This window comes from Acinonyx jubatus, chromosome A2 (genome assembly GCF_027475565.1).
Source record: "Acinonyx jubatus isolate Ajub_Pintada_27869175 chromosome A2, VMU_Ajub_asm_v1.0, whole genome shotgun sequence".
NCBI classification, from domain to species: Eukaryota; Metazoa; Chordata; class Mammalia; order Carnivora; family Felidae; genus Acinonyx; species Acinonyx jubatus.
In genome coordinates, this window is record NC_069383.1 from 27,942,122 (window position 1) to 27,968,801 (window position 26,680).

The window sequence follows — 26,680 nt, forward strand, 5'->3', positions numbered from 1 at the left end:
TACTTAATGTTTAGTATCTGTGATCAACTACTGTAGTTTATTGTGTTATTTTAAAACAACAAAGATGAGTCTTAGAAATGTACTATTCTGTGACTTTTTTGTAGCATGAAGGAAGTCTCCATAGGGTGACAGTCAATATTATATCTTCATTCTGTATTCACAACTGATTAAGTTGAGAAACTATAATCTTGACTTAGTATCTTCTTTGAAGAGAAGGAAGATAAATTCAGTCTGCGTACTTTAAGATGTGTCTTTTCTTTTAATTTCAAAATATAATTTCACGCTTGTAATGTAAAATTAGCCCCTGGGAGAATGAACACTGACTTTAATGGTATGTTTAGAGCTAATAGTAGCTGTATCTAACCCTCCTTAGTTTGATAGGGAACACTTGAAGTGTTGTGGATTTCATTTAAAAAACAAACAAAACATGTATACCAGAAAGTAAAAGCAGAATACTAAAATAAAAAGGACAAAGTCCCAGATCTTTAGGGTAGAGATTCTCATCCTTGACTCCATAAAGCGTCTCTGAAATAGTGTGTTAAATTTTTAAGTGTATATATTTTCTCTGGGGAGAGAGGATGCAGGGCTTTCGTCACCTTTAAATGGGGTCCCCGATCCTGTGAAGGTAAAGAACCATTGCTCTAGGAACCTTCAATATAATGGAGAATGCTGCTTTTTCCTTTTAAAAGCATCTCACATCCTCTCATCAGAGTTTAGATAGATTATTCAGGGAAACAAATAATACAGAGTTCTTAATATATGACAACTACTGGTGATTGTTAGGGTTTGTTTCTTTTAAACACATATATTGCTTTCTGAATTTATCCTTAAGTTTGTTTTCCTGATATAAAAACATGAATGAAATACTGCTGTATGACCGTTTGGATTATTTACCTTATTGTAATAAAAAAAAATGGCTGCCTTAGGTAGCCTTAGGGCTTATCTTGTGCCAAATATTATATACTTTGTCTTTTAAATGGAAATCTTAATTTATAGGACTTCTGTGGAGATTAAATGAAGTAATCAAAGTACTTAGCATAGTACTTAGTAAATATTAGTTATCACGATGAAGACAATAACAACAATAATCATAGCAGCTCCTATTTACTGACTACTTACTCCCAGCCAGGCACTGTCAGCAATCTTACGAAGTAGCTGCTGTTATCTCCATTTTATAGGAGAGCAGCAGGGGCACAGGTGAGTAACTTTCTCAAGGGCACAGAACTAGTTAAGTGGTAGGGCAGGATTCAGTCTCAAGCAGTCTAACTCCACAGCCCACCCCCTGAACCACTGTGCCATGTCCAGAAGATTTTGAAAGAGAAACTGAGACTTAGCCCGAGTAAATCAGTACCCCAGGTCCTGGGGCTAATATGTGGCAGAGGCAAAGGGAGGCAGAAGCCGCCGAGTCAGAAGTCCTTCATCCGTGAACTTTTACATCAGTGTTGGAATTCTCTCCCTTGTTGGTGTCCTCAGTATTTTAATCTTTTCGCATTTATTATTCTGCATTCTGTGATTCTGCATTCTGCATTCTGCTTGTATGAATACAGGGGGAAGGCTTCCTAACAGTGGCATCTTTGGGGAAAGTAACCTGAGATTTTAAAGTGTAGACGTTGTACAAATAATATAAATTAAGGGTGTAAATACCTTACGGGGTTTTAAAAATTTTAATCTTTTCAGTACATTTAAAATATACTTCCGAAAAGGCACCTAATCCATGAATACAAAGAATTTGGATATTCCTTATGTGACAGTGGTATCTCACCATTTTCTTACTTCTAGTTAGGATACTCATAATTAAATATAGTTTCTTTCTCTGCAGTTGCTCTTGCTTTGAAATCTTTAGACCTGTAGTTTTTACCCTTAGGTGCAGTGATCCCAAACTTGTTTTCATTAAATGACAGTTATAAAAATAGTACCATTGAAAGGCAAAATTGCACTAACCAATATTTGTATATTTCTGTATAAAATGTACATATAATATGGTATTAATATATTACATAATAAAGGATGAAATAATAATTAAATAGAAGTTTTCATGTTTTTTCCTGATGTGCAGTCCTTGTCTTGCTCTCCCCACTGTGGAGACCGCTGTTTTGGAGGCAGCATATTACTTTTCTGCATTTGGTGCCTGACCAGCAGATGCAGTGGACACATAACCACCTTGCGATGTCCATGCTGGTGCTTTGACTTCCACCCTCGTTTAGATTATCAGTTTAGCAGGCTTTTCTCGAATTGTAACTATTAAAAAGACACTTTATGTACAAGTAACATATATTCCTGAAATGCAATTCAGTGTCTTCTTCACTAACTCCTAATCCGTACATCTTTCTTTTTTCTTTATTGGTCAGTCTCACCTTTTAGCTTAGACGCTTTCCAATGATTTGTTCTCAGCTTCATGACTGCTTGACATCAGAGGCCTCTGGGCCACCTGTTTCTCAACTATTTTACCTTGGTGAGAGTTCTCTGCTTTTTATGAAATTAAGGGGAGGACTTTAGTTTGTTCTTTTAGTTTTAAAATTAACTAGAAATGCTGTTCAGTGAGAATATTAAAAAGCCTTTTCTGTGACAGTTGTCTTTAATCAGAAGAAGGTAATTTATCATTTGACTGTTTTTTGAAAAAAAGAACGGAAACAGCCTCCTCCATTATATATTTACTTAGTATATGTTCTTAGGATTAGTATAATTTCGTAAGTGGAAGAATTAAATTACTTTTTACTAGAAGTGATTTAAGAGTATCTCTGTAATCTCTTACCAAATCTCCCATAAACCTTACTTTATTAAAAAATGACTCTGTGCCTTGTACAGGTTTTTACTTTTTTTAGTCTGTCACTTTTGAAACAAATATTTAATTGGGCTTTAGAGTGCTATTTTAAACTTATTTCTGAACACCTTCTAACTCTAAATGACTATTATCAACAGAAAGAACCAAGTACCCATTCCCTTGAATACGTAGGAAACTTTTTTCTAAATTTTGAAAGTTACTAGTGAATATTTATTAAATAATAAACTGTTTATAAACTAAGAGAACTAATAAATTGGTAAGGAAATTATATACGGTGACATTTGTAAAGTTAGCATTATCAATCACCTTATGGTTTGACATTAGTGTCGGAAGTACAATAGTAGTTAATAGAAAGGGTAGTGGACCAGGAACCAAGATTGCAGAGTTCACCTTTGCCTTTGTCACAGTTGTGTGACTTTTGATAGGTCACCTGACTCTTCACCTTAATTTTCCATCTATAAAAGGAAAAGTTTAGGAAAACAGTCTAATTTCCTAGCTAATACTAATTTTCTATACATTGCTATAATTCAGATTTTCCTGTGTAGACTTAACTAAATAATATTTTAACTGGTACTAATCAAATTCACGTGTAATGATTCTAAATAGCTAATTCAGAGGCTTTATAAATGCTTGGCAGACATATAACAGTATATCCACATCTCATTTTGGGGTAGAGAGAGGAGGGGAAACACAGTCTGACTACAGTAGGAGTTAAACTTTTTCATTCTACATACCACTTATATTTTTTTCCTCTCTTCTTTATCCTTGAACTTTCTTCAGAGATGGCTGAATTATTTTCTCTAGCGACTTACGCATCAGGCTTACAAGAATCTTAACTTTTAAAAAATTCCCAGAGAAGAATTTATTAGCTGGGATAATTTAAGTTATTAAACTTCCCTTTAGCCAACTCTACTTACTGTTTAGAGTATCCACAAAATAATAATAACTTTTATATAACCCAAAGCAGCATAAAAATATTGTTATTTTTGTTTTTTTCTAAAAACTAATAATAGTTTTGTTGTTGTTTTTTAATGGTGAATCTGGCTGTTCCTTTATAGTTACTATTTGAACACCTATTTCAGGAGGGGTGGTATTCTAAAAAAATTTTTTTTAAACATTTATTTTATTTTTGAGAGACAGAGTGTGAGCAGGGGAGGGGCAGAGAGAAGGAGATGCAGAATCTGAAGCAGGCTCCAGGCTCTGAGCAAGCTGTCAGCACAGAGCCCGACGCGGGGCTCGAACCCATGAACTATGAGATCCTGACCTGAGCCGAAGTCAGATGCTCAACTGACTGAGCTACCCAGGTGCCCCAGGGAGGGGTGGTATTTTTAAAGAGAGTGCCTCACTCTGATACTCCTACATCTGTCTTAAGTCACGTCTTGAATTGTATTACGTATAAAGATAGAATAAATAGTGCTTTGCCACAGCTTCTCATGGATGGTATTGCTGATACTGACTTGTAAAGACAAATTATAAGAGGGAAGGCAGAAAGAGAAGGATGAGAAGTAAAAACAGATCATTAGATAAGCCTTTGTGTATGACACCAATTTAACCTCTAATACTTAAATTCTGGTTATTCTCGATTAGTCCCTTTGTGAAACTACTTGTGAAACTTTGTGAAATCTGCTATCTGAACAAATCTGAAAACCTAAGTCTTTATCTACTATTAATAAGCCTAATTGCTTAACTAACTTTTAATTTTTGATCCAGCTATTTTAGATTATTCCTTGACACTGAATCAGCTTATTTTCATGGTTTTATCCATTTTACTCACTAGCTTTTATTTTTTTCAAATAAGAAGTTCTTTATTTCTTGCCACTATGGGCAACTTCCCATGGAATTTTATATGAAAATATAAGTAGAACTTTTAGACACCTAAATGTAAGTAGACCTTGAATATGGAGGGAAAAATAGCTGAATTTTGGTGACGTTAAAAATACGCATCTTTCCAGATTATCTACTTGTCTGATAAGGTGGCAGATGGCTTTCATAAAATTATTTTAACTGTATTTTATCTTTAATAGTAGAGTTGAGAGAGAGAAAATGGGTTATATATAATTTACCCACTTAGATAAACATTGTTCTTTCAGGTAACTTTAATGAATAGGATACATTTGAGCTGTTTACTGCAAGTGAAGAATTAGAGTCAAATTGGCAATTAGTTGTTACCTAATATACATTAGCCTGTAATTTCTTGGGATTTCCAGTTGCTATTCTATGATTGTGTTGGGGATCCTCAAGATCAAAGCCTAGTTGATTTACTAGAAGGACTCAGCGGGACCAAGCACACAGTGAAAGGATATAAAACAAAATCAGCAAAGAGAAAGACACATGGGGTTAGGTCTGAGGGAAAGCACACCCAACTTTGTGATCGTCTTCTCCCACTGGAGTCACAGGGGATGCACATCATTCCTCCAGTAAAAATTGTTACAGCACATGTGAAATGTTGACTAAAGGAGAAACTGATTAGGGATCAGTGCCTGGGGTTTATCTGGCGCTACTCACGTAGTCATCCTCTGTCTAGCACATACCGAGATTCTGGACTCCCAGGAGGAAAGCAGGTGTTTAGCATTAAGCACATTGTCAGCACAAATAGTTGAGGCACAAGGAGCCCATCCTATCAGGAAATGGTAAGAACCCTCTTGGAATCCCAGTTTCCAGATGCCAGCTGAGTGTCAACCTTGCAAGCAGGTCACTCTAAGAGTGGCAGGCTCAGGCCTACTGTGTTAACTCTTTCTCTGCACAGTAGTGGTTACATTGTAGACAACATTTTGAAAGTTGTCATTACTCATCTCAAAGGAATTAAGTCTGATAAGTGGTTTTGTCAGAGTATCATATAGTAAAATGGACTCTCTAAGGAACATATGAAGCTCTTTAGTTAAATTTATAAGGAATTTTAAAATTGAATACATTTCATTTAGACTATCGTGCTTTTAAGGCCACGAATATTTTCGTGAATTTTCAGACAGGTTTTGTATGCTATATTTAGTGTCACTCCTAAAGATGCTATTAATAGTATCTGAAGATGCGCGAGATATTTTTACTATTGATTCTTGTGGAAGATGAGTGTTTTGCGAATGTTCCCATTTTGTTTTTGAGCCCTGTACTTCTGTTAATCAAAGTGTATGTATGATAGGGAAAATATTACCGGATTTAAATATGGTAGTTTTGGAAAAAATACTAATAATTGTAAAACTACTTTGTTCCCTCATGGGCTAATAAAGTTGAAACAAAGAAGTATGACTAGATTTCTTTGTCAGATTTAAAATGAAGTATGTACTTTTTTTTTTTTTTTTTTTTACTTTTATTAGCCTTGTTATTGATATATACCATTTTACCAAGGAGTGATGTGATGTGTATCAGGCTATTGTAGTCCAAATTCAAGGGATTAGATCAATTAAATATAAATTCTTATTGAAAATATGTGTTTCCCGAGGGATTTAATATTATAAAAATACAAGTTTGCTTTCAAATAACATCTATGCTAATGTGTTTAAGAATTTATTATAGGCTTTTGAAATTTAGGAAGTACTTTATCCTTTATTTATAAAAAACTAACATGCAAGTTTAAATTTTAAATAATTTATATTAATGAAGTGGTCCTACTTCAGAGAAAGATATTCAAATTATAAATAATTGGATTGTAATAATTGTTATCTCAAGTTTTATTCCTTTCATATTGTTTTGCAGGTCCTAATCTACCCATGGCAACAGTTGACATAAAAAATCCAGAAATCACAACCAATAGATTTTATGGTCCACAAGTCAACAACATCTCCCATACCAAAGAAAAGAAAAAAGGAAAAACAAAAAAGAAGAGATTAACCAAGGCAGATATTGGAACACCAAGCAATTTCCAGTAAGAGAGTTCTTTTGTTTTTCTTATCTTTTGATTTACTCATTACTGCTCTTGATTTTTAACTTGTTAGAAAATTTAGTTTTCTTATTGGTGGGGGGACCCTTACATTTATCATTTGTGTACCTTTTTAGCTATAGATTTTGTTGGGAGGTGTTTGTTTGTTTGTTTTTTAAGGCTCAGTAGGCTTTCTCTGTATCTTAACCATTTATTTACTTTTCTACCCATCAGTAAAGAAAAATTAGATGAAGTTGTTTCTTTAAATAATTGTTGGACATAGTGATTTCTCCCTTTTTCTCTATAAATGGTATTTGAAATTGCCTGAAGGCACTATCTCAGTCCATTTGGGCTGCTGTAAAAGAATACTATAGACTGAGTAGCTGATAAGTAACAGAAATTTATTTCTCACAGCTCTGGAGACTGGGAAGAGGCAGGCGAAATGTAGTGTCTGGTGAGATTCTTCTTCCTGGTTCATAGACCGTGCGTGGCCTTCTAGCTGTCTTCCTCACATTTTGGAAGAGGGCAAGGAAGCCTTCTTGGGCCTTTTATCTAAGGGTGCTAATCCCATTCTTGAGGGATCTACCCTCAAAATATAATCACCTCCTAAAATCCTCATGTCCACATATCATCACATTAGGAATTAGGTTTCAACAAAGGAATTTTTAGGGGACACAGACATGTAGTCTATAGGAGGCATCAAACCTTTGCTATTTCTTTGATGTATTTTAAGCATTTTCATATACATCATTTCATTAGGTCATGACAAAACTCTTATATTCTCATATATATAATTCTTGGGGTTTTTTTGTTGTTTTGTTTTTGTTTTTGTTTGTTTTTCTTTTTTTGAGAGAGCTCCAGCTAGGGAGAGAGGCAAAGAGAGAGCGAATGCTAAGCAGGCTCCACGCTCATTACAGAGCCCAATGATGCGGGGCTCGGTCCCACAACCCTGGGATCATGACCTGAGCCAAAATGAAGAGTTGGATGCTCAACTGACTGACCCACCCAGGCGCCCCATAAAATGCCTGTATTCTTAATGACAGTTTGACAGTTGAGGAAATGGATGCTCAGAAAGATTGTGCAAAGGTGTTAAGACTCAGTAGCGTAGCCAGGGCTGGAATCATACAGTTTTCCCCTGAATATGGTTATGTCTGTGAGAACTGTTAGTTCAGGGCCAAAATTTATTGGGTGGTTTGGATTTGATGTATGTTATGTTTTAAATGCTCTTTATGCATTTTCTATTTTTTATTTTATTTTTGTCTACTTCTTCAGGCACATTGGACATGTTGGTTGGGATCCAAATACTGGCTTTGATGTAAGTATCTTTGCAAGTCATAAACATTATTGCTCTAAATAAGTGGGAATGCAATGGCCTGTGTGTTGATTTTTATTATTCATTTTTGTGAATTCTGGCATTTATTTGAATGTGTTTATGTACATATACTACTGAGGTTTGAAACCTTCGTATTCTTCAGTCATTTATGGCTATGTCTCTAAAGACAAAGGTTTTATACTCCTTGGATTTACATACTGTAATGTGAAATTCTTGTGTGTTGACAGCAAGAGAAAGAAACTATTTCTGCTAGCTGATCGTTTTTGGGGAATGTATGCCAAATTACTGGAGAATAATCAATTTCTGAATTACCCAGTTGTTAAATTGTCTAGGTCTTTTCATTCTATTCTTCTTGGCAATTTCATCATTATTTAATTTACAGCACTGAGCAAGGTAGGTTAAACTGCTGGCAAAAATATGTGTTTTTAACATTTTACCTGTACTTTTGGTTGCTTAAGTATTAATACGTATTTCACAGTTGACCAGATGATCAGGATTTGGAAAAATTATTTTGAAGAGAAATACTTGTGATTGGGGTCAAAAATCCTTCTGGTTATTTTTGTTATAACTACAGTGTTAACTCTACAACATTTATTGAATGCTTCTTTGTGTTGGGCACTGTACAGGGTGCTGAGGTTATAAGGAGGTCCTTGTCCTCAGATTTTCAAATTGATTTACTTCTTTTGTTTATTTGTGATGTATCTAAATTTTATTTAGGAATAGGTGAACATTGGAAATGTCTGAATCATAAATGGGTTAGTAAAACTCTAAATGAGATGCCCTTTTTGAAGGAAGGGAACAAAACAAAATAAAAATGTATTCTTTGTTCTTACCTTTTCTGTTTTATTTAAATAAGAAAGTTTAGTTGGAATATAAATAACCATATTTCAACTTAAAATAATTTCATAAAGGGCAAAGATGAGGATCAAATTTGATCATGCTTATTTTTAAAAATTGGGATCGATTTTACAGTTAGTTACTTTATTTGTTTTAGCTGAATAATTTGGATCCAGAATTGAAGAATCTTTTTGATATGTGTGGAATCTCAGAGGCACAACTTAAAGACCGAGAAACATCGAAAGTTATATATGACTTCATTGAAAAAACAGGAGGTGTGGAAGCTGTTAAAAATGAACTACGAAGGCAAGGTAATTTATTTTTTCATTTAAGCATTGTAATCCTTTTTTTTTTCTTTTGACTATTTTGAGGTCAGTTTCATGGAAGACAGCTATACACATTCCTGTGAACCTTCCGTAAGCAGAATATTTGAATTTATAGATAACTAACTCGACCTGGTATTGTTTTACATTATTTTGATGTAACTAAAACATTTGGTGGGGCACCTGGGTGGCTCAGTCGGTTAAGCATCCGACTTCGGCTCAGGTCATGATCTCACAGTTTGAGTTCGCGCTTCGCATCGGGCTCTGTGCTGACAGCTCAGAGCCTGGAGCCTGCTTCGGATTCTGTGTCTCCTTCTATGTCTGCCCCTCCGCCACTTGTGCTTTGTCTCTATCTCTCTCAAAAGTAAATAAACATTAAAAAAAAAATTAGAAAAAAAAATCAAACATTTGGCAAGGTTTTTCTTACTAAAAAGTCTTATATTCATGAATATCCGTACAAAATCTTCTGGCTATTCTATCTTAGAATAAAAATTTATAGTTGCGTAATATCTTATTTAACAAATCTTAGAAACCACCATTAAAGTTGTTTTTATTACAACTCAGAAGTAGTAATTTAAAAATAATCATTGTTTAATCAGTAATATATAAGCATTTTCAAGGATATAAATAATGAAAATTATTTATTTTGAAATACAAACATTTTTTTCTTGGTAAAGAATAAAATTTATCATTTAGTACTTTGAGTATACTAATTTGCATCCTTTTAAGATCTGATATTTAAAGCACCTTGTGTTTTAGTTGTATGTTAATTGAACAATAAAGTGTAAATTCAATAACTGAATTTTCCAATATGACAATCATCTCTTTGCCACCTTATTCATTTGAGATTGCTTTTCTTCTATCTAGCTTTTGTGTACGGAGCAAAAGTTCCATTTTATCAAAGTATTCTGAGGAATTTCACTGTCGTTTTAAATTAGGTATTTGACTTACTTGTATCTTTTTCAGTACTGATGTTCATTCAATCTTTCATTCATTCATATATTCAGTAAACATTATGCCAGCACTCATTTCCACTCAGGATATTTAGATGTTTATTAAATAAAAGGTTTCTGCCCTCTGAAATCTCGTAGTCTAGTGTGGAAATAGATATTTAAACAAGTATATAGTCAGAAATTGCTATTGCAGAAACACAGTGTTAGTTTCATTGAAATTAGTATGATGCTAATTTGTTTTAGTTTTTGAAAAAATTACATTTCCAGGCTCTGTGGATTTTTAATAAAAACATCTTGGGCATAGCACCATTATTGTTTTTAAATGCTCCCAGAGTAAGTCACGTTTACTGGTAGTGTGTTTCCCAACTCTCTTTTTCCATGGTTATCACATACCCTCACATTACCAAATTTTGCTTGGCATCTCTCTGAGCTCTCTGAATTTATAAATTTATAAATGACTCTTGACCTTTACTGGGCTACCCATATATGTGCCCTCACACCTGAATACCTGTGACTGAGGGTTGTCTAGATTAACTTGATTGGATTTTTTTTTTTTAAGTTACAAATATCAATCTTTGTTTATTTTAAATAATTTATTTTCAAGTTAGCTAACATACAGTGTATACAGTGTAGTCTTTGCTTCGGGAGTAAATGCCCATGATTCATCACTTACATACAACACCCAGTGCTCATCCCAAGTGCCTTCCTCAATGCCCATTTCCCATTTTCCCCACCCCCCAACCCCTGATTTGGTTTTTAAACTTTATTATGACTGCTTATTATTCTAGCTGCTTTTAAAGCATCAAATTAGGCAAGATCTTTCCTTAATTGAATTACTTAAAACCAAAGAAATACACAGACATTAAAAAACATGCTTTGGGTGTGGGCCACCTGGGTGGCTGAGTCAAGAAGCATCCAACTTCGGCTCAGGTCATGATCTTCCAGTTTGTGTGTTTGAGCCCCATGTCGTGCTCTGTGCTGACAGCTGACAGCTTGGAGCCTGGAGCCTGCTTCAGATTCTGTGTCTCCCTCGCTCTCTGCCCCTCCCCTGCTCATGCTCGCACGAGCTCGCTCTCTCTCTCTCTCTCTCTCTCAAAAATAAAAATAAACAAACAAAAAAAAAAACAAAAACAAAACATGCTTTGGGAACAAAGTTAAATTCTTGTCATACTTAAGAACCTAACTCCCAGTGGGGAACCTTTTAGACACCAAAGAATGATTTTATGGAAGATAAATTTTTCAAAGAAAGAATAAAAAAAATAAATAAATAAAAAATAATAAAAAAATAAAAATTAATGATTTGTTAGGGAAATGTTTTCAGGCAGAACATATAATGTGTTCAGAAGTATAAAAAGTTAGAGGAGAAATGTATGAAGTTGTCTTAAAAATATATTTTGTAAAACCTACTGAATCAAATCTCTTGAAACTTATTTTATAAAATTATGTAATCAGGTTTATAAAAAGTAGTAGACTTGTGATTTCCAACGTATTTTGTGTGTATTCTTTGAAGGCCATTAACTCATAATAATCTGCTGTGTAGGTCCACCACAATGCAGTGGTATGTATATATGTGGGATGTTATTTGACCCAGTGCTCTAAATTATGCATGCTTTGATATGTTTATTTTCAGAGAAGCTAGAGTTCATTTATCCTGCTTCCAAATCTAAACATACAATGAGGTTTTTTTTGCCCTTCACTCAAACTAATGTTTTGGGCACATAGATGGTAAAATAAAAAAAATATATTTCTGTATGAGTCAGAGCTCATATTTCATCTATAGTTTAGACAATTCTAATGAAATTCTGTGGATTTTTAAAAAACACCTCTTAACCACAGCACCATTGTTGTTTTTATTGTCACTTATTATACTCATTCCTAGTGGTTGCCTTTCACACTTAGCATCATTTCAGTAAACTATATGAAATGTACTAGATTTTTACATTAATTTGAGTCAAGGAGGGGGTGCTAAACATAAACACACAGCTCTATACGTGCCTAGTCAGAGCTGTTTAAATTTGTGTTGAATAGATAGCAGTTTTCTATTTGCTTTCCTTTGGTGAGGGTGCATGAGAGAAGCTCTTGAATGTTTCCTGAATTTTATGTAATACTACATTTCTTTTAAACCTTAGTTATATTTATATTTTATAATTTCTGCTTCCCAATCCTATAAATATCACATATCTAGAAAATTAGTTAACCTATTATTCTTAATATTGATCTGCAATAATAATTATTTTTAAGTATAGGAGCTTTTCTTTGTAGTATACAATCAAGACAAGATTTTTTTCCGTGTCTTTCTTCCTTTTTAACTAAACTCTGATAGTAAGAACAGTTTTATTTGTTGTAACTTGTTTCATATGTTTCACTTTATTTATTTTTTAGAAATCTAAGTACTGTTATCATCCTGATTCTGGTGTTTGTGGTGACTTTTCAGAGTTTTGCAAGTCTGTAGGCCATCCGATTTTCTCTTGATGGTGCGTGATGTCTGCTTAGACATTTTTGTGCATCTAAACCTAACTCCTATTGTGCCATCCGTACTTCCCTCTTAATTCTTTCATATTCTTACATCAGGATATGGCATGTCTTTTGCGTACTTACCTTTTTATGTAAAAATAATACAGACTATAAAAAAACAAAGTTGGTAATAGATGTTTTCCTCACAAAAATATAGAGACATTTTCCATCACTTTTCAAGACAGTAGAGATGCTGAACTTGTGCTATACCCAGGTAATAATTTACTCCCAATCAATTCACGCTTCCTTTTCCTAGGCAGTGATTTAGTGTCTGTTTAAATGAGTAATAGCTGGACTCCAAATTATTCCAATAAATGTAGTTACTGCAAGTTTGAAAGAACTTTTATTCTCTCTACTGAAGAAATACATCATTTTACATATAAAAGATTGTGGATCCAGAGTCCTCAAAGAGACAATGAGAAATTATTTACTAATACTTTTTAAAGTAGAATAGGGTGGGTATTTTCCTCTTGATTAACAAACAAGTAAATCATAGCTATTTGAAATGTAAACCTTAGCCTGATTAAAATTGCTTGAAGGATTTGAGGTACTGTCTTATGCAGAGAGTACACAGATTACATATATGTCATATCCTCCTGGTTTTGTTCTTTTATTACAAAATATGTTAGAAAAAGACTTTGCTTTTAGCAAGGTTAGTGTAAGTGTCCTCACTTTGGATCTAGTGAGAAAATTGGATGAACCTGCAACACTCAGACCTCCAGGGTGCCTTGACGTAAATCATAGGAACTTCCCTGTGGTGGCCGACACCTGAATAGGGTAACTCTCCTGTTTGCAGCTATGTATTATTTCACTTGTAAAAGTTTGTATACAAGGAGACAGTATTGTATTACTCATTTACAATGTGAGTATTGGTCTTTCTGCATATTTTATCTAATATTTATGATTATATTTGATAGCATATTTTTATAGCATGTTTCCCATGTTCGTCTCAAATTAATTTGGAAGATACCATTTTATCTCCTTTGAAGTGAGGCCCCCAGCTCCGCCACCCCCTGCCCCGTATCATCATATTATTGAACATCTAAAGATGCTTGTTGTTATTTGTAATTAAGATCGGTATTTGTATTTTGTAAGATTGTAGAACTGTCCATCAGTGATATAGTTTATATCAGTAAACACAAAGAGTTTTTATGAATTCTAGGATTTCTCTACTCCTAAAAATAGTTAATTTGCCTCTTCAGTCTTGGAATGGAGAAATAATAAAGTTCATTATTATGTAAATTTGTACATACTGTTAGTAAAATCATACTTCCAAAAATAATAAATGTGTACTTTGAATTTCTGTCCTTATTTTTATTTAAGTAGAATAAGAATGGGAAAATCATTAATACTAGAATAATATTAATATTTTATCAATAACTTAGTCCAGTGTTTCAATGTAGAAATTCTCAGTTAATTTATTAATAGTGGGTTGCATCTCCTGAATAAGTAGCTGAACATTTCACTTGAGCAACCAGCCTCCCTTTACTGCCATCACTAGAGTTAATGACCATCTTCTGGAAATATAGAATATTATATATATTATTACATATTATAGTATATTTCATTATAACATATACTATATTTATAGAAAATATAGACCATATAATATAAATGTAAGGTGACAAAGTTTTAAATTTTAAAAGAAAAAGTATTCAATTTGGGTTTAACTCAGATTAACTTGAATAAATTCTGATAGGTTATGCAACACCAGCTATTTTATTCCGAATGTAAAGTAATTTTATAAATTAAATAAACTCAATTCTTTAAAGAGGGAAGGTATCCATTAATTTTTATTGAAATGCTAAATAATGCTAATTGACCACAGTATTTGATTTTGTGATGTTTTTATTATATAAGGAAGTGTTTATTCCTGTACCTTCAGAAGTGGTGCTGATTCCTCAAAACTAGATTCTACAGTTTCAGCTAATATTTTTCAAGAAAAACAGGAAAAGTGGTCTTTAGAGGAGTATTCCCAAATAGAATTATATCATCCGTGCTCACATGTCCTTGTAAAATAAAATACAAAGACGAGGCCTTTTTTTCCCCTCGTATGTCTTTTCACACGTGTTGAAGTAAGTTTTTCTTCAGTGTGATGTTTGGGGCGGAGAAAAGCACGGTTTCTTTTTTCTGTTTTTATTTCAGCGCCACCGCCGCCACCGCCGTCTAGGGGAGGGCCGCCTCCTCCCCCCCCACCCCCGCACAGCTCAGGCCCCCCGCCCCCTCCCGCCAGGGGGAGAGGCGCTCCTCCTCCACCACCTTCTAGAGCTCCCACCGCCGCGCCTCCGCCACCGCCTCCGTCCAGGCCAGGTGTGGGAGCCCCTCCACCGCCACCAAATAGGATGTACCCTCCTCCGCCTCCAGCCCTTCCCTCCTCAGCACCGTCGGGGCCTCCACCGCCACCTCCACCTCTGTCGTTGGCCGGCTCAGCGGCACCGCCCCCGCCACCTCCGCCCCCGCCTCCCCCGGGGCCGCCACCTCCGCCTGGCCTCCCTTCTGACGGTGACCATCAGGTTCCACCTCCTCCAGGAAGCAAAGCAGCTCTTTTGGATCAAATTAGAGAGGGTGCTCAGCTAAAAAAGGTGGAACAGAACAGTCGACCTGTGTCCTGCTCCGGAAGGGATGCACTTTTAGACCAGATACGACAGGGTATTCAGCTGAAATCTGTAAGTAATCTGTTCGTTTCAGTTTAGACGCTCTGTCCTAACGGAATTTTAAAGTAATTTATGAGACAACTTGGAAAATCTTTATTTTTTGCTCTTTCCCTTGGTATTCAGGTGTTTAACCCATTGAATTTCTGATGTTTTTACAAACTAGAACCACACACATTTATACCCTATACCTGTGTAGCCCATACTTCTATAATTAGAATGTCACCCCAGAGAAAGTTCCCTCACGCCTCTTTCCATTTGTCTCCCTCTCAAAAAAAAAAAAAAAAAATCACTAATCTGATTTTTAATCACTGTAGATTAGTGTTGCCTGTTCTTAGAACTTCATGTAAGTGGAGTATTATATATAGTATGTTTGCTGTGTTCTAGACTTCACTTCTGAATAAAATTTATTTGAACTTAAAGATAAATCTTTAAACTGTGGAGAAGTAAAAGCCCTGCTTGTAACCAATTATAATCATCTTGGTAAGTTCATACCATTAACTATGAAAACTAAATGATATTGTAAAGTTTCTGTGTTCTGAAATTTAGATTCGTAGACAATCCGACTCTGCAGAAACTTGAAAGAGTTCTAATAGAATTTTGGATAATGTTGGTAGAGAATTTTGGATCCTGTGTATTGGAAGAGGTGATCATATAGTCTTCTAGAGCAGAGGTTGGCAAACTGGTTTTTTTTAAAGGACCGACCAAATGGTAAATATTTTAGACTTGCAGGCCGTATGGTCTCTGTCACAACTTCTTAGCTTTGCCCTTGTATTACAAATGCAGCAGCATACATGATGCAAAATTGGGCGTGATTGTGTTCTATAAAGCTTTATTTATGGACACTGAAATTTGAATTTCATGTAATTTTCACATGTCACAAATATTCTTTTTATTTTCTTCCAACTGTTTAAAAATGTAAAAATCGTTTTTCACTTTAAAAGTTCTACAAAGGGGCGCCTGGGTGGCTCAGTCAGTTAAGCATCCGACTTCGCTCAGGTCATGATCTCGCGGTCCGTGAGTTCGAGCCCCGTGTCAGGCTCTGGGCTGATGGCTCGGAACCTGGAGCCTGGAGCCTGTTTCCGATTCTGTGTCTCCCTCTCTGCCCCTCCCTCGTTCATGCTCTGTCTCTCTCTGTCTCAAAAATCAATAAACGTTAAAAAAAATTAAAAAAAAGTTCTACAAAAACAGGATGAGCTAGATTTGACCCATGGGCAATAGTTTGCTGACCCCTTTTCTAGAATCTGAATTGCCTACATCACATACTCCCGAGCTTTTACTTATGGTCTCTCAGTTCCAAGAGGAACATTTGCTCTCCAGGGCTTCGGGTTGGTGAGGGTGGTGGATTTTTCTGTGCAGTAAATGAAGGTGAAAGGAGATTCTAATTGAAAATGATTTTGTGATGTAGGGAATTATGGTAACTAAATCTCCGACGCTTGGTTAGGAGGAGAACGATGGATAGGGAACACAGCTGACTGAATGGAAACGCTTGAACATTGGCAGAGCACAGATTTTAAAAACTGATCTTTAAAATGTATCTAGGTCTTTGCTTGCCATGTGATCAACCTGTGAGCAGTTTTCTCTGCTCCCTTTCCCCATTTAGTTTAGACTAAAGGGTTCTCAGGAACAGTTGAAGAATTTCGAATAGTTGTTAGTGGGAGGAATTAGTGGCAAAATTAAAGGGGTGCCTGGGTAGCTCACAGTCAGTTAAGCATCAAACTTCGGCTCAGGTCATGATCTCACAGTTCAGGAGTTCAAGCCCTGCATGGAGTTCTCTGCTGTCAGCACAGAGCCGCCCACTTTGGATTCTCGGTCTCCCTTTCTCTCTGCCACTTCCCACTCACGTTCTCTCACGCACCTTTTCTCTCTCTCTCTTTCTCAAAAATAAATAAACATTTATGTAAAAAAAAAAAAAAAAAAAAAGACCACAGCCCAGGTGAGTAGCAGGCTTTAATGGACTTTACCTCAGACTCAGGGTCACTCATTCCTGCATCTGCCACTCATAACTTCTCTTTTTGTTTCTCTTGTCTATTTCTTCTCTCTTGCACAATCAACTTTTATTGCTTTCTCTCATTTGCTGTTACTAATAAGGGGTTATTTTTTTTTAAATTTTTTTTCAACGTTTTTTATTTATTTTTGGGACAGGGAGAGACAGAGCATGAACAGGGGAGAGGCAGAGAGAGAGGGAGACACAGAGTCGGAAACAGGCTCCAAGCTCCGAGCCATCAGCCCAGAGCCTGACGCGAGGCTCGAACTCACAGACCGCGAGATCGTGACCTGGCTGAAGTCAGACGCTTAACCGACTGCGCCACCCAGGCGCCCCATAAGGGGTTATTTTTAATAAATTGTGTTCTCATTTTTTTTAATCCCACTCCTTGTCTGTCCTCTTTTCTTAATTAAAAAAATTACTGAGTTAAGTTCCCTATTTTCCCCATCATCATTTCTTCCCCGTCCCATCCCAACTCTCTTCATTCTCTACATTTCTTTTAGAGAGAAAAGTATGTTTTATTCTAAATGTAGGTCATTCTTCCCCTAAATAATCACTTTTTAAAATTAATTTTAGAGTATTATCCTAGAGGAATAAATCAGTGAATTATTGGCATGTTGTATGTGATCTGAGTCCATAGCTTTACCTCGTTTTTTAAGAAAACCGTTCTGTGGTTGAATTTTCTCCAGCTATGTTTCTTTAAACAGTCTATGTAAGTCACTTATTCACAGATGAATATGACTAACACAAGATCACAGTTGGCAGGAAGGGTGTAACTATTCACTTACATAGATTTTGAGTTCCATGTTCATAGTACCTTGGATAGCACCATCCAAGTAAGTACCTTCAAAAACGTGTTTGTGTCAGTGTTGTGCTCCTGTGGTCTGTGCCGTGTATTCTCACATTGCTTCAAGGGTGTCTTAAGTGTTTCTTCTTACTGCTGCTACACTTCTTTCAGAGCCTCATGCTGACCTTCAAACCTCAGAAACTGTTTCTGTTGTCTTTTTCATTTGTGGCACTTCTATACCAGGAGTAGTTAATACCCAGCCTCCCCAAACCTAAATACTAATGAATGAATTAGTATCTTATGGGGGAATTACTTTGAATATTTTTAAAGGAAAAAGACCTATTAAGTCTCCAGAAAGACAAGTAGTATTAGGAGAAGAGCTGTAAAGGCCAAAATAAAAAGTTTGTCCTAAAAAAGTAGTTTTTCTTTGGGAAATGATAAGAATCCAAGTAAAAGAGCTGTACAATTTCATTTTTAAGTATACTAATATTCTACTTTACATGGGTCATGTAAGTCCAGAGACAAAATTAACAAAATGAGTTATTTTGGATAAATGACCTCTCATTTTAGTCAAAGTACACTTAGAGCAGTAATTTCCAAATTATGTATTTTTTTCCTGAATCTCTACAGATTTCCTGTATTTTCTCTTTTTTAATGAGAGTTGGAATTGGAGTATTTTGTATAGGTACTCGACTTTAATGAGACCCCTTGATATTGTTTCCCCCGCCCCAAAAGTAGTTGATACTAGATAGAAGTACTTTAGTTAGGGATAGTGGTTGCCTTGTGAGGTAGGTACATTTTGAAAGTTACCTGGCCGAGCTCCTTGAAGAGAAGTTATATGCTATGAGAAGGAAAGTTCATTTTGAGTTATAATAATATATATACATATATTACACATATTTATAAGTTTGTACCATATGAACTATAAATATAATATACAAAGGTATAAGCTTATTAGCGAAGCTGAGTTTTTCTAGGAGATTAGAAGTTTCTTCGGTTGCTCTTAGATATCTTAAGTGTCCTTCTCACCTAACAACTCTAAGAATCTGAATATACCTTAATTTTTTATAAAATGCTGATCCTTGATAATAGTTGTAAAGTTTCATCAGCTAAGGCTTTATGTTCTAGAATGAACAGAAGTAATCCAACTGCAAAGGCAAGTATTATTTAGGAAAAGGTTTGTTATTTTAAATTTGGAAATGTGTTGATGGCTTTATACATTAAGGAGAGGACGTATATTTTGAATAATTATTTTAAGGCACAATTTATTTCTTCTTAAATTAGTTAATCCTGTCCTGGGCTTATTTGCTCTCCGCCCCTCCCCCCCCCCTTTCTTTTTTTAAATAGGAAGTGATTCTAAAAAAGTAAGACTTTCTGGAGACAAAAAGTGTTTGCTAAGGATTTAGTTCTAAATTTTGCTCACTTTCTTTTCCAAGGTATCTGATGGCCAAGAGTCTACACCACCAACACCTGCCCCCACTTCAGGAATTGTGGGTGCATTAATGGAAGTGATGCAGAAAAGGAGCAAAGCCATTCATTCTTCAGGTATATTTATTTATATGAGTGCATTTATATTTAATTTTAATATTTGAAGTTCTGTTTTCTTTTTATTTTATGGTAGACTTTGCTCGCTTTCCCCCTGCTATTGAATAACACTGATGTGGGTATTAGGGCAAATTTTTAAAAGTTTTTGCCACCATGATTAGTCTATCTGATGTTTAATGGATTCTAGTACACCATAGCCATAAGCATAAATTGGAAGAACAACTTCAGAAAAGTAGCAGTTTCATTTCCTATGCTGGGAATACTAATAGAATGCCTGTCAAACCTCTAAACAAAGCTTGAGATTCTGGATCCCATTCCTGTGACATTCTTGTGACATGAGAAATTCAGGTTTCCCTGATTTGTAAGAATTTGGGCTGAGAAATTAGGTTTTCTGGGGTTTGCTAAAGAATCCTGAAGTGTTTTGTGTCCTCTTTTTCGTCATTTTCTAAAAGGTTTATTTGAATAAACTAGTTCTATTTTGAGGCCATTATTAAGCATATGTACACCACCATATAAATGGATGTTACTTTCAAAAGAGAAAGCAATTGGTCTAGCTGATGTAGTGCTTGAGGTTTACTAAAGAGCTTCCCCAGTATGCTGTACTAGAATCTGATCTTTGTTCTTATTGAATTATTATTTATTCACTGTGGACCTCAATTTTTTTGTTTTATGGAGAGAATTCATGAGTCATATCTAAGATCTATTACTAATATTTATTTTCTTTAAATAGACATATTTATTCCAACACTGTTACAGAGTTAGAATAGGCTAGTTCATTCTGTAGGTATTTATTGTAGGATAATAATTAAAAAACAATAAAATCCCCGCCTCCATGGAGCATGCATTTCAGTGAGAGACAACAACAATAAAGTAAATTAGAAAAACAGATATTAAACGGTGATATGTGCTAAGGGCAAAAATAAATCAGAAAAGGGAGATCTAGGGACTTGTAGCTGTAGGAGGGAAGTTCATTTTGAAATAGGATGAGCCTAACTGAAGTGACATTGGAGAAAAGCCCAAAAGGAGTTCAAGGAGTAAACCATGTAGAAAATTGGGGAAAGTGTGTTCATTCCGGTAGAAAGAACAGCAAGTGCAAAGTTCCTGAGGCTGATGAATAATGATGAGGTCAGTATGGCTGAGTAAGGAAGAGGGGGAAAGAATAGTAAGGCATTGAAGTACAAGAGGTACAGGAGGCCAGTAGTAAGGCTTTGGAGGCCATGAATGTGATGGGAAGTCATTGGAAGGTCCTTAGCAGAGGGATGGCAATGATCCAAGCAAGAGATAGTAGAGGTTTGAATGAGATTGTTAGCCCCAGTGAGCAGAGATTGGATACTAGGTATATTGTGAATGAGGAAATAATTGGGTTTGCCGATGGATTGGAAGTGAAGTTTAGAAAAAAGAAAGTGAGGGATGACTCCCAAGATTTTTGACTTGAGTATGAAAGGGGTGAAATTTTCATTAACGGAGTGGGATGAGACTTAGGAGGAGCAGGTTTGAGAGGAAAGATCGGGAGTTTGGTTTTTGTAAATACTAAATTTGAGATGCCTACTAAAAATTCAAATGTAGATGTTGTGCAGGCATTTGATTATGAGCCTGAAGTTGAGGGAGGAGGTCTGGACTGGTAATAGAAATTTGCATGTCATTGAGACAGGCATGGTATTTAAAGTTACAGAACTGGCTGGGATCCTTAAAGAAGTGCATGTAAATAGAGAAGAAGAGATTATAGTAGGCTCTGAAGGCTGGAGAGTGCAGTATCCTAGAAGCCACATGAAGTGTTTAAAGGAGGAAGGAGTCAGGATATGGGTCAAAAGTATGATCTGTCAAGAAAATGAGAACAGGAAGTCAAGCTTTAGTTTTAGCAATGGTCGGTCATTGGTGATCTGGAAAAAGCAATGTTACCGAGTTCAGGAGAGAATAGGAGGGTAGAAAGGGATGCTGAGTATTTGGACTACCTGCTCTGTTTCCTTAGTGGCTCAGTGTCAGTGAGTTTCCTGCCTATCACTGGAGTTATAAGTGGAATTGCTAGCCGAACAATCTGTTCAGTCAGGTGGGTTTTTTTTGTTTGTTTTACAACTTTTCTTTAAAGGTAGTCAATTAAATGGGCCTTTCTTAGATTTGAGATCTGTGAAAATTCAGAGAGGCCAACCCAAATGAGGGTTTACACATAAAGAAGCACTAGTTGAAATTCCTTACATAGATACTAAGGGACTTACTTCTTAACTCCTGTTCTAATCTTCAGCTGACCATCATACCCTTTATATGTATTGTATTTGATTCCTTTTAAATTACCCTAGTCACTCGATTGGTTTGTGTGTCAATGGAATGGTTTGTGTGTCAGAAGTTAAACGATTGGAGAAATCACCCAAGAATTCTGTAATGTTATTTTATTTATACATATATTTTGATTGTTTGACTTGATGATTTTCTTTTAGATGAAGATGAGGATGAAGATGATGAAGAAGATTTTGAGGACGATGATGAATGGGAAGACTGATCTATATATTATATATATATTTTTAAGGTGAAATACTAAACACTACTTTCTGTCTATGGATTCTGTAAAATTATCATGTAAATGTTCTACCAATTTGCTGTATATTTTTGTTGCCTTTTTTGCTTTTTTTTTTTTATTAATCTGTGCAATACCTCATTTAATCTGTAAAGGTTTGTCAAAATCCTCTACAAAGCTACTCCCTGTCATTGTGTGCAAGTTTACACCAGGATGCTCACTTAAATTTGTGAATATTTGTCATTCCATCAACAAGGGAGTTTAAATATTATATGTGAGACTGACAAAAACCTTAATGTAATTTAGTTATAATGCCAGAAGGAAAACACTATTTTCATACCCTACTTTTTCTGTACCTAAATTTTCTTATTAAAATCTAGTATAGCACTACATTCTTTTTTAAGTGATGCAGACCTTAGTTTATTTAGCCCCTCCATTTTGAACACCATGCTACATGAATGTTGAAGCAGACACATTGCACGGTTCTCTAGACATCACTACACCGATGCAGGTTCTCAAATTGTAGCAGGATGCTCTACGGAAGACCACTACAGAGGCCCTAGTCGGGAAAACCCGTAACACTCCTCTTCCGGCAATATTGCCTGTTCCTGTACAGAGGGGTATGTGGAGGCTGGGATCCTAAGGAGACCTTGCTTACCTGTACTTGACTGAGATTATTCTTATGCTATAGCAAATGTGTCAGGCTCTTTTTGGCAAAAATTTAAAAATATTTTTGGTATCAATCTTCGATGGTTATTTAAGTTTTTGCAGTTTGGGGATTTTAGGGGTAATATTCTCCATGAACTGAAGGAGGCAATACATAATGGTCACTTCAGTTTTGGTTAAGTACGCTATAAAATCAGAACATGATGGAAATGATGTGGAATTATCGGGTAGTTGTATGGGTTGAGGTATTCAGAAATACCAACCATACAAATGTAATTGAGCTGGCCAAGGTAAACACTGTAATGCTGAACTTAGTACACTATTTAAATTTTTCTCTTTTATAATTTCTCAAGGTTTTTGTCAACTGTCAGGTGAACAGTTACATTTTTCTTAAAAGATTGGTGTTCCCAACGTCAAATTTCTTGAGAGACATAACTGAATGCTAGATTTAAAATAAATAAATAAATAAAACTTTACAACCTGCACATTTGTTATGTATACTAAATGATGTCTTAAAATTAGGGTTTCCTTGCCTCTCTACAATACACTAATCTGCCTAAAGGTGTTGTTTTTTTCATATTTATAGTGCTAATTATCATACCTACCTATTTTAAATTTTAGGTAGAAAAATGATCTGATTTAAATACAGACACGTATTTTTCTCACATTGAGTCATATGCAGAATGTAGTTCCAAATGTATTTCATTACTATAATCACAATATCCAACTAAAAATTAAGCTCTCTAGAATTGTACCGACCAAAATCTAGTATTGGCATGATCTTGACAGGCTGGACCTGCAAGATATGGCTTGAATTTTAACCAGTTATCACATCATCTCTAGTGATCATGCATCTAGTTATCGTAAGAAATAATTTAAAAGGTTTTGTTGCTGAAAGCAGTAAGTGGTGCAGTAAAATAGTTAAGTTATTCAAAGAATGTTACCTTTCTTGCAAGAGTAATTTAAACACGGGAAAGACTCTAGACTTTTTGGTTTCTTGCAAAAACAGTGCCCTCTGCTGCTGGAAACCTTTTTCTGCTTACTCTCATTTTTACTGTGGCTTGAGCTCAGTGACGCCGAGTCTGCTGTGGATGAGGCTGGACAGCTACTAACCAATAGAATTAGGAATTTGTGCAAATGGTAAATAGAGCATTATAATTATTTTAAGTAATATTCAACATTTTTCATTTTTTTTTCTTTGTGACATTATTGAAAAAACCATTTTAAACATCCTGGAAATGTCTTTAAGGTAATGCCAGTTTAAGATCTCTCTTAACTTTTGGCCCAGGAATTCAGGGTTTTCCGGCAAACTTTGGTGTGATCTATATTTATCAGGAGCTGCTCTGAGTAAAGGATATCAGTTCCTTGAGTTGGAAATACAACTTTTAACGTGTAAGATGGGTATAAAATTTGCCAAAGGTAATCAGGTTCATTCTTCTTAAAGAAAAAAAAGGCTTTCTGTTGTTGTTGCCCAAAGTCTAAATTCCCATTGGCTGAAACACAGCAGCTGTGGGGTTCAGTCCCGGCATGAAGACTGAACCCACTGCGGGTGTGCAGGCCGCATGTTCCAGCCACCAGCTTGTTCACCAGCTTCTCTGTGGGCGGCACCACACCTGTGCTTTGTCTGAGAGCCTCCCACGGTCACCGCAGCTAAACGATTGTCTGACAGCCTTCGCATTTAACAGACTAGCATGAGGCTTTTTATATCTAAGTGCTATGTGATAGACAATTTCAGCTAGCCACATATTGTATGTGTGAGATTCATAAAGACTTTTCAATCATTCGTTTCCATTTATCAACTGAAATTTTGTTTAGTATGTGAATTTTTTCGAAATGTATAGTGATAGGATATTGCACTGGTGGCAATTCATGGAGCATAATAAAATTAATTTGACCCAAATAGGCGAAAAAAGCGTTTTTCTTTATTTATGTTAAGAGATTAAAATGGGTAAAAAGAAACTTTAACCGTAGATTAGAGTAAGGGTATGGCGCAGTGAGTGATGACGGTCGAAGTGTTCAGCAGATCGCACGCCCTGAGAGAGTGTGCCGTGAAGTAAACACCGGTGGGCAAAAGAATGTTCCTCCCTGTTCTGCCGGGGAACGTGGCAGCTGCTCAGCAGCTCCCGGGAAGCCACTGCTGTGCGGCACAGAGCAGTCACATCGCAGGGTCACACCGCAGCTCTTTTGCACACCAAGAATGTTGAGGTTCCCTACAATCAGAATGATGCTGAAGCTTACCGCTAATTTCAGTGGAAGCCAAATGTAGCAGTTCACGTGGGACTTCAATGGTTCTTCATAAATGGTATCAAGATGGCACTTTAAACAGGAACCTCAGTTTTGATAAATAGAATTTTCTGTTCTGCTGACTCTGGCACAAGTGGGTGTCTGAAGATTAAACTGAACTATGGAATCTAGTGTGTAGGATGCTGCAAAATGCCTTCTAAGAGCTTTAGCCAAATTTATATGTTCTATTAAAAATTCCTTTCTGTTGTACAATGTGAATACTTAGGAAAGTATTAACCAAACTTTAAAACCGATTTTTAAGAGACAAATGCCTCAGAATTGGGCTTGTCACATTATATTTATCTAATCAAAGGAGAAATTCCTGAAATAACTTAACTGCCCTTTAGAAATGGAGTTCTTAAAGGACAAGTATAGAGATAAAGTCTATTTATAGTACAATAGAAAACTCTATGGAAAAGAAAAATTTTACTTGGCACACTTATTTTATTGTTAAATCTTACCTCCTAAACACAGCATTCTCATAATCTCTTGGGCTTTCATTTGTGATTTTTTTTTTTTTTAATATTTATTTTTGAAAGAGAGCTCACAAGCAGGGGAGAGGCAGAGAGAGAGGGGGACAGAGGGAGAATCCAAAGTTGGTGCTGTGCTGACAACAGATAGCCCCGACGCGGGGCTTGAACCCACGGACCGTGAGATCATGACTGAGCCACCCAGGTGCCCCTCATTGGTGGATGTTTTTTAACCTTTGCTTTGTAGTGAAACCATTGGGAAAAGGTGTAATAAAGTGGCTCTTATGAAAATTTGGGGACATACTTTGCTGTTAATGCTAAGACTGCCTTTGCTTCTACATATGATAACATGGTATCCTCCATTGCGTGAAGGAGACCACTAAAAATTTTGGCTTTATTACAAAACATGTCTACATAAATCAGCCGTTCCTTCTTTTTTTTTTCTTTTTAACATACATCAGTGGCCATCCTAACTACTGAAGCAGCATTTAATTTCACACACATCCAGTGTAAGTCTTAACTGGTCATATGTACCGCCATCAAGATTGACTAATCAGGATATGGATAACACACAATCATTTCGTGTATTGGGGTATTTCCAGTAAATTTGAAGTCCCTTAATTTTGTAACAACCACAAAAATTTCTTACACTTAACTTTAGTAAGGATTTTAAAAAATTTTTCTACTCAAGAGGAAGTTAATCTTAACAGTATCAGATTGCATTATGGAACTGGAAGTTCCAGGTGTCATATTGACATTACTTTCTATCTTGGCCTGGATGGCATGTCTTGACCTAAATTCAGTTTTATCTTGGTCATGGCTACCTGTGTGAAGATTTTCATCAAAGCCTAAGTCTAAGAATTCGTAAGCATCAATATCACCATACTTAAGCAATTGTTTAGTAAGACTAAACAGGTGATGGACATTAAAATATGGTTGCGGTGAAGTAGAGCCCCTCCCTCCTTCAATCTAAACTACTTATTTCACAACTGAAAGACAGCTGGAGACCATCGAGTTCCATGAAGCCAAGTCTCATCAAAGTGGGGGCTCGCCTGAGGTCTGTTAGAAGGAGCTAATAGTGGAATTCCGATCAGGCTGCCAGTTCAGTTGCTCTTTTCCATGCGCCTTAATGCTGTTTTATTCTTCTGTATATTTCTTAGATTATGAATAAATTGCACATTTACTTT

At 35.8% G+C, this 26,680-nt stretch overlaps 1 protein-coding gene across 1 annotated transcript in view; it reads left to right on the forward strand.

The window, feature by feature from the left end:
* The window catches only part of WASL (WASP like actin nucleation promoting factor), a 61,208-nt gene extending 37,983 nt beyond the window's left edge, over positions 1 to 23,225 (forward strand). Inside the window, exons 6-11 of the mRNA XM_027075388.2 lie at positions 6,473 to 6,641; positions 7,908 to 7,950; positions 8,963 to 9,116; positions 14,741 to 15,261; positions 19,457 to 19,565; positions 21,998 to 23,225. Coding sequence (XP_026931189.1) covers positions 6,473 to 6,641; positions 7,908 to 7,950; positions 8,963 to 9,116; positions 14,741 to 15,261; positions 19,457 to 19,565; positions 21,998 to 22,059 — 1,058 coding nt within the window. The 3' untranslated portion in view covers positions 22,060 to 23,225. The remainder of the gene's footprint in view (positions 1 to 6,472; positions 6,642 to 7,907; positions 7,951 to 8,962; positions 9,117 to 14,740; positions 15,262 to 19,456; positions 19,566 to 21,997) is intronic.
* Positions 23,226 to 26,680: the final 3,455 nt, after the last annotated feature.